Source organism: Andrographis paniculata, unplaced genomic scaffold, assembly GCF_009805555.1.
Source record: "Andrographis paniculata isolate CXL003 unplaced genomic scaffold, ASM980555v1 Contig15END, whole genome shotgun sequence".
Lineage (NCBI taxonomy): Eukaryota > Viridiplantae > Streptophyta > Magnoliopsida > Lamiales > Acanthaceae > Andrographis > Andrographis paniculata.
Window position 1 is genome coordinate 510,123 of NW_026137435.1, and position 6,802 is coordinate 516,924.

The following is a 6,802-nucleotide window of genomic DNA, read 5'->3' on the forward strand; positions in this document are numbered from 1 at the left end:
CCTCGAAACTCATATCAAAAATAAATATTACATCTTGTTTGAAACGGGGGAGTATTATATTATTTATAGACGTACGTACTTTACACTGCTTAAATCATCCCTGACGAATCACTTTTCTCAAAAACCAGTACAACATTTCACAATAAAAATAAAAATAAAAATAAAATAAAAACGTATCCCACCACACAAGTCAATCATTCTTTTCTTCTCTTGTTACTTTCCTATGTGTTTTTATTTTAATTAATTTATTTATTTTCAAAATGTTGAACGTTGAAACCGACTTTTCCTTTTCATGCACTCCCACTTATTGCAAAAAAATTCCATCTTAAATTTGGTTTTACCAAATTAAACCAATCTTCATTTCCTATATATATATATTCATAATACATTCCTTCATCAATCCACTTAGCCTCAAAATTCCATTTTTGCAAAAAAAAAAGTACTCTTAAGCTTATCATTATTTGCAATCGTCGATTCTGACAATGGAAATCAAGAATTTGAGCACCCGAATGCTATCGAAGATCGCTAAAAGTGACGAGCACGGCGAGAACTCGCCGTATTTCGATGGATGGAAAGCGTACGATAGCGATCCATTCGATCCGATTAGAAACCCTAATGGAGTTATTCAAATGGGCCTTGCTGAAAATCAGGTTTAATTTTCACCATACTTTGTTCAAATTTTCACGAAGCGTTTGTTCGAATTTATATTAATTATGTATATATATATATATTGTAGCTTTGCTTCGATTTAGTTCAAGAATGGATCGAGAGAAATCCCGAGGCTTCAATATGTAGCCATGAAGGGCTTCATGCATTCAAGAATATCGCATTGTTTCAAGATTACCATGGCTTGCCTCATTTCCGAAATGTACATTCTCTCTCTCTCTCTCTATCTATATATATATATATATACATATACACACGATAATTTGCAATTTTATGCAATTTCTTTATTTTTCTGCAATCAACAATTTTATCTTATAAGTTAATGATACATTTTTTTATAAGCTTAAATTTTTAGGTGAAATAGTTATTTAACAGTTAATACTATCCCTTTTGTTTATAGGAATAGTTAGGTTCAAAATTCTGAATACCTAAAGCTTATAAAATCAATTTTAGCTAAGCATACTCATAAAAATGAAAACTATATATATATATATATGTAAATACTCGACAATAATTTATAATTTCTCTCTATATATATATGTGTATGTATATGTTTGTGTAATTAATGCATGGCCGAAAAATTTGTAGGCGGTGGCGCGGTTTATGGCGAAGATGAGGGGCGGGAGGGTTAGTTTCGATCCGGACCGTATAGTAATGGGCGGCGGAGCCACGGGGGCCAATGAGATGCTAATGTTCTGTTTGGCTGATCCCGGAGATGCATTTCTTATCCCTTCTCCTTATTATCCCGCGTAAGTTCTTCTCCAAACACTCTTTATACCATTTTTTCAGAGTAAATATATATATTTTTAAAATTTTCACTAAAAAAATATATATTCATAAAAGATTTTTCTTTATTTATTGCGTCAAATCAACGCAGTGCTGATTCGATCCGGTCAATATATGAAGTAAAAATAAATAATATAAATTGATTGGGTTTAATTAATTAAGAGTGTGGTAATATTTAACATGTTAACATTGAAAATAAAGGAATGTTTTGAGTTGACAAGGAATCAATTTTAAGACATTTTAATACGAGTTTTGCTATTTTGACTTAATTTGTAAATTTGTGGGCCCACTTTTTCCAAATTTCCGGATACACTACTTTGTCAACTTCCACACCTACCTCAATATATAACACCTGTAGTCCATACAAAAATTAATATATTTATATATGTAAATAAAATAAAATAAAATACCTGGCTCGTGGTCTAATCTGTTGCCACGTGTACGGCTTGGATCCCGGTGGGGGTAGATAACGTATACGACTGACAGTTGTCCGACCAACCCACCATTTTTTTCAAAGGAAAATAATAACATCAAAAACAATGTCGAGTAGAAATCTTATATTGGAATTTGTTTTTTTGTTTTTTTTTTTAATGTAAAATATAGGTGGTCAACATATAATTTAAACAAATACTACAATATATTATATATTAAGTTTACTCTTTTACTATTTCAAATTTAAATCCGGTCTGTTTGCCCAGGGTTTTTTAAGAATTGTAATTTTTAAAAAGTAATATTTTATATTTTTTACACAATTATTTGTATCATAAAAAAATTTTAAAAAAAATTGCTGCTTAATACAAAAGATAAAAAAATTCAATCTAAAATATTATATTTTATATTTTTAATACATTTTTCATACTACATATAAAAAAATCAATTTATCCAAAAATCTCTGGGTGAACAGAGCTAATATCTACACAAAATAACTAATAATAAAATACATTTATTTTTCTTACAAAATAGTACATCAAAATACTATTTAAATAAAAATTTAAATCACCAATTCATTTCAAATCCCAACAAAACACATCAATTGATTTTTACACTATATACTCCAAATTATTTGTTTTTTCTATTTTGATATGCTTCATAATAAAATATACATTTTATTTTTCTAGTAATTATACTATTTATCTAATATTTATAAAAAATATTCTAATAATTTATAATATATTATATAAATATTTTTATATTTATAAAATTTTATGTATCTATCAATCTACACATGATCTAGTCAGCATCTTGTCACATTCTCACATGGTTGTTTATCAATCACTACTATTTCTTTTTTCTAACTTAAAAAAAATATATATATATATATATAATATTTGATTGGTTAGAATTTTTTTATTTAGTCAAAATAATCAATCCCTAATTGGTGTGTTATTGAAATTACAGATTCGATAGGGACCTAAGATGGAGAACAGGTGTGAAACTAATCCCTATAAATTGTCAAAGCTCCAACAATTTCAAGATCACTAAAGAAGCTCTCGAAGAGTCTTACCAAAATGCAAAAGTCAAAGTCAAAGGCCTAATCCTATCCAATCCATCGAACCCTTTGGGAACAATCTTGGACAAGGAAACCTTCAAAACCCTAATAGAATTCATCAACGACAAGAAAATCCACCTCGTATGCGACGAGATTTACGCGGCCACCGTGTTTGGTGGCGCAAATTACACGAGCGTGTCGGAAATTATCCAAGAAATGGAATGCGATCGCAACCTAATCCACATTGTCTATAGCTTGTCGAAGGACATGGGGTTTCCGGGGTTTAGGGTTGGCATAATTTACTCTTACAACGACAATGTAGTGAATTGCGCGAGAAAAATGTCGAGCTTTGGGTTGGTCTCGTCGCAAACACAACATTTCTTGGCGTCAATGTTGTCCGATGATGACTTCATGGACAAATACCTGTTGGAAAGTTCAAGGAGGTTGGCTTCGAGACACAGTAAATTTACAAACGGATTGGATAAGGTTGGGATCAGTTGCTTGGCGAGCAATGCTGGATTGTTTTGCTGGATGGATTTAAGACATCTTTTGAAAGAAGAGACGTTCGAAGGCGAATTAGGGTTGTGGAGAGTTGTAATAAATGATGTGAAGTTAAATGTCTCGCCGGGCTCTTCGTTCCATTGCCAAGAGCCCGGGTGGTTTAGGGTTTGTTTTGCGAATATGGATGACGAGACAATGGAGATAGCGCTGCGGAGGATTCGGAAATTTGTGGGAACAAACGAACAAGAAAATGCGCGAGTGAAAATGGCCAAACCGTGGCGAAAAAATTTGAGGTTGAGCTTTTCATCGATTACATATGATCATGAAACTAGGGTTTCTTCCCCGGTTATTATGTCTAGCCCTCGATCGCCCTTAGTACGAGCTCATACTTAGGGTTTTTATTTTATTTTATTTTGTGTTTTACAATGATTTGATAAGTAAATTGATATAATTAATGATATGAATTGATTTTATTATTATTATTATTATTTTTGGTTTTTGATGTATCTCATCTCCATTCATTTATAGGTTTGAAGAGGATATATGGTTGACAAGGTACTTTGATTTGCTTGTCCTTATATAAAGAAGTGTGAAGATCAAATATATTGATGTATACAAGAATTTTAACTTAGTGATATTACAATAGTTTTACTCTATTCATATTTTTCTTTTCTTTTCCACCATGAACAAATGCTTCTATTATTCAGATTTATCTTGTCGACCCTAGTTTGCATCGGATTCCTTAAGTTATAAAAGCAAATTTTAATTAATTAAAAAATGAATAAAATAAATTAAGTAAGATTTATCAACTCTTTATTTTAAATATAACTTACTTAAAATAAATTTTTTTTTAAAAAAAAAAAACAAAAACTATAATAAATAGAACACAAATATACTTTATCAACTCTTTATTTTAAATATATGTTATGTGTTTATTTCTTGTATTTTTTGTAACAGTTAGCATCTTTTAGAAAATATGATCCCCATCCAATTCTATTATATCACATTCTTTTTGTCTCAGTTATTAAAAGAAATATATATATATATATATATAAATTGATATTTATAATTTAGGCAAAAATTAAAAATATTTTCATATTAAGTATATAATTATATTTACTAATATAGAAAATATTTACATTTCTAATGAGACATACTAAAAAAATAATAATAAACAAACATAATATAAATAGATTAATTTGAATTTGGTAAAAATTAATAACTAATTTTTTACTTTTTTGTTGTATATAGAAAGTGATATTATTGATTATAGAAAGCGATAGAATGGTACAACAAGAAAAAAAAAGTTGGTATATTTTGATGAGACAGATATTTATATAAAATTTAAGTTAAATAGTATTTAAATAATTTACTCTATATATATATATATATTTTTTTTTTTTTACTTTTTTGTTGTATATAGAGAGTGATATTATTGATTATAGAAAGTAATATAATTGAATGGTATAACAAGAAAAAAAAAAAAGTTTGGTATATTTTGATGAGACAGATATTTTATATAAAAATTAAATTAAACAGTATTTAAATAATTTACTCTATACTCTCTCCGTCCCACCAAATTAGTTCTTAACCATATTCTATTAACTTACTAATATATTTAATTTTATTATTTGTTTAGTTGTAAATTTAGAAGTTTGAAAAAAAAAAATTGAATAATAAAAATAAAATAAATATTTAATATGATATAAATAAGTATTCATCTAATTTTAATTATTTTAAAAATTAATTTTTAATGTAATATAAAAAATTGATAAAATTTTGATTTAAAAATTTATGACCGAAAAATTAATTAAGATTTGATTTTAAACTTTTTTTTCTTTATGCAAAAAAATAATAAAAAAAACTTATTTATCATGCAAAATTATAAAATTATCTTAAATTTCGGTATTTCAATGTAAACTATTATATTCTAATACGGTGTATACAATTCAGTTAGAGATAGTTTGAAAAAGTATAACGAAAATATTGAACTATATTGTACATTGTACCAAATTTTTTAATTTATTAAGAAAATATATCAATATTGTATCGAATATTCGATATATACATAAATATCGAATTTTTTTATTATCTATATATACTGAATATATCATGTATATCGTTATTATAATCGTACCGAAAATTTAAAACTTTTTTCGATATTTTTTTTGTATGAGTATGTATGTTATTTTCATAATTAAATTATTTTTTTATTTATAAATTCGGTATACCAAAATATTTGTACAATATTGGTACAGTAAAATATTATATAAAAATTTTTGATATCGAATACAATGTGGCATTAAATTTGATGTGTCATAACGAACTGTTTCTAACAAATCAATTTCGAAAAATTTTATGTATTTTTTATATAAAACTTTTATTATTACATTTTTTACTGTATTAATTACATTTAAATTATTAATTTTTTTTTTACCTAATTGCATGTATTGATTTGCCATATATACAATTATTATTATTATTTTAAAATAATTTCAGTAAATAAAAAATTTAATATTTTAAAATAAAAACAAAAAATATTTAAACTTTTAATTTTACATTTTATCAAATAAAAATATTTAAAATAAACTTTATTATATCAACTAATCAAACTAATTAACTACATAACACAATATTTCTTAAACTGCGTGCCCAAAACAAAGTGGACTGAGGGAGTATATCAATTCAAAATATTTTTTTTATTATTTTCATCAACTACTCAAAATATTCATTTCCTAAGTTTTAGTAAAAATTACTATAAATTAATACCAAAATATTTTAATTTTTATTTAAATTACAAATATTACCGCGATATATATATATATATATATTACTTTATATAAATTCGAAGAAAAACCCATCCAAACTACATAAATACCAAAAGATTTTTCCCTATTCTTTTAGGGTGAGGAAATAAAAAACTTGTTCCAACTCTTATGCAAATATAGCACACTCTTATATAACAGAGTGCTATTTGTAGCTATTTTTAATATTATTTTTTATTTACTTTTAATTATAAAGTATATTTATGTTTTATTTATTATATTTTTTTTTTGTTTTTAAAAATTTATTTTAAAATTATATTTTTATCTCTTTTTTATTTTTATTATTTATAAAATAATTTATTTATATTATAATTTTTTAATTGATATATATATAGTAAATTATTTATTCATTTAATGTTTATTGAAATTTATAGTTAATTAATTAGGATAAAATAATTATAAATTATTTATATTAAATTTAAATGAATTGATATTATGTTTAATCAAATAATATTGCTTATATTTATCATTTATATTTTATATAAATATTTTTAATAATATTAAATTTTTAATTTTTTTTTAATTTTATGATCAC

At 25.1% G+C, this 6,802-nt stretch overlaps 1 protein-coding gene across 1 annotated transcript; it reads left to right on the top strand.

Moving 5' to 3' along the window:
* Nucleotides 1–422: 422 nt before the first annotated feature.
* Nucleotides 423–4,011, top strand: LOC127262412 (1-aminocyclopropane-1-carboxylate synthase). The gene is made up of 4 exons (XM_051291081.1): nt 423–650; nt 737–868; nt 1,255–1,415; nt 2,851–4,011. The coding sequence occupies exons 1-4, from the start codon at nt 483–485 to the stop codon at nt 3,833–3,835; spliced, it is 1,446 nt and encodes a 481-aa protein (XP_051147038.1). The 5' UTR covers nt 423–482; the 3' UTR covers nt 3,836–4,011.
* The last annotated feature ends 2,791 nt before the right edge of the window (nt 4,012–6,802 follow it).

What these genes read in the sequence shown, in the direction of transcription:
- LOC127262412 (XM_051291081.1), top strand. Translation starts at nt 483, where the DNA reads ATGGAAATCAAGAATTTGAGCACCCGAATGCTATCGAAGATCGCTAAA. An exon ending in TGGGCCTTGCTGAAAATCAG is followed by an intron (nt 651 to 736) that starts GTTTAATTTTCA and finishes TATATATTGTAG; the next exon opens with CTTTGCTTCGATTTAGTTCA. An exon ending in GCTTGCCTCATTTCCGAAAT is followed by an intron (nt 869 to 1,254) that starts GTACATTCTCTC and finishes AAAAATTTGTAG; the next exon opens with GCGGTGGCGCGGTTTATGGC.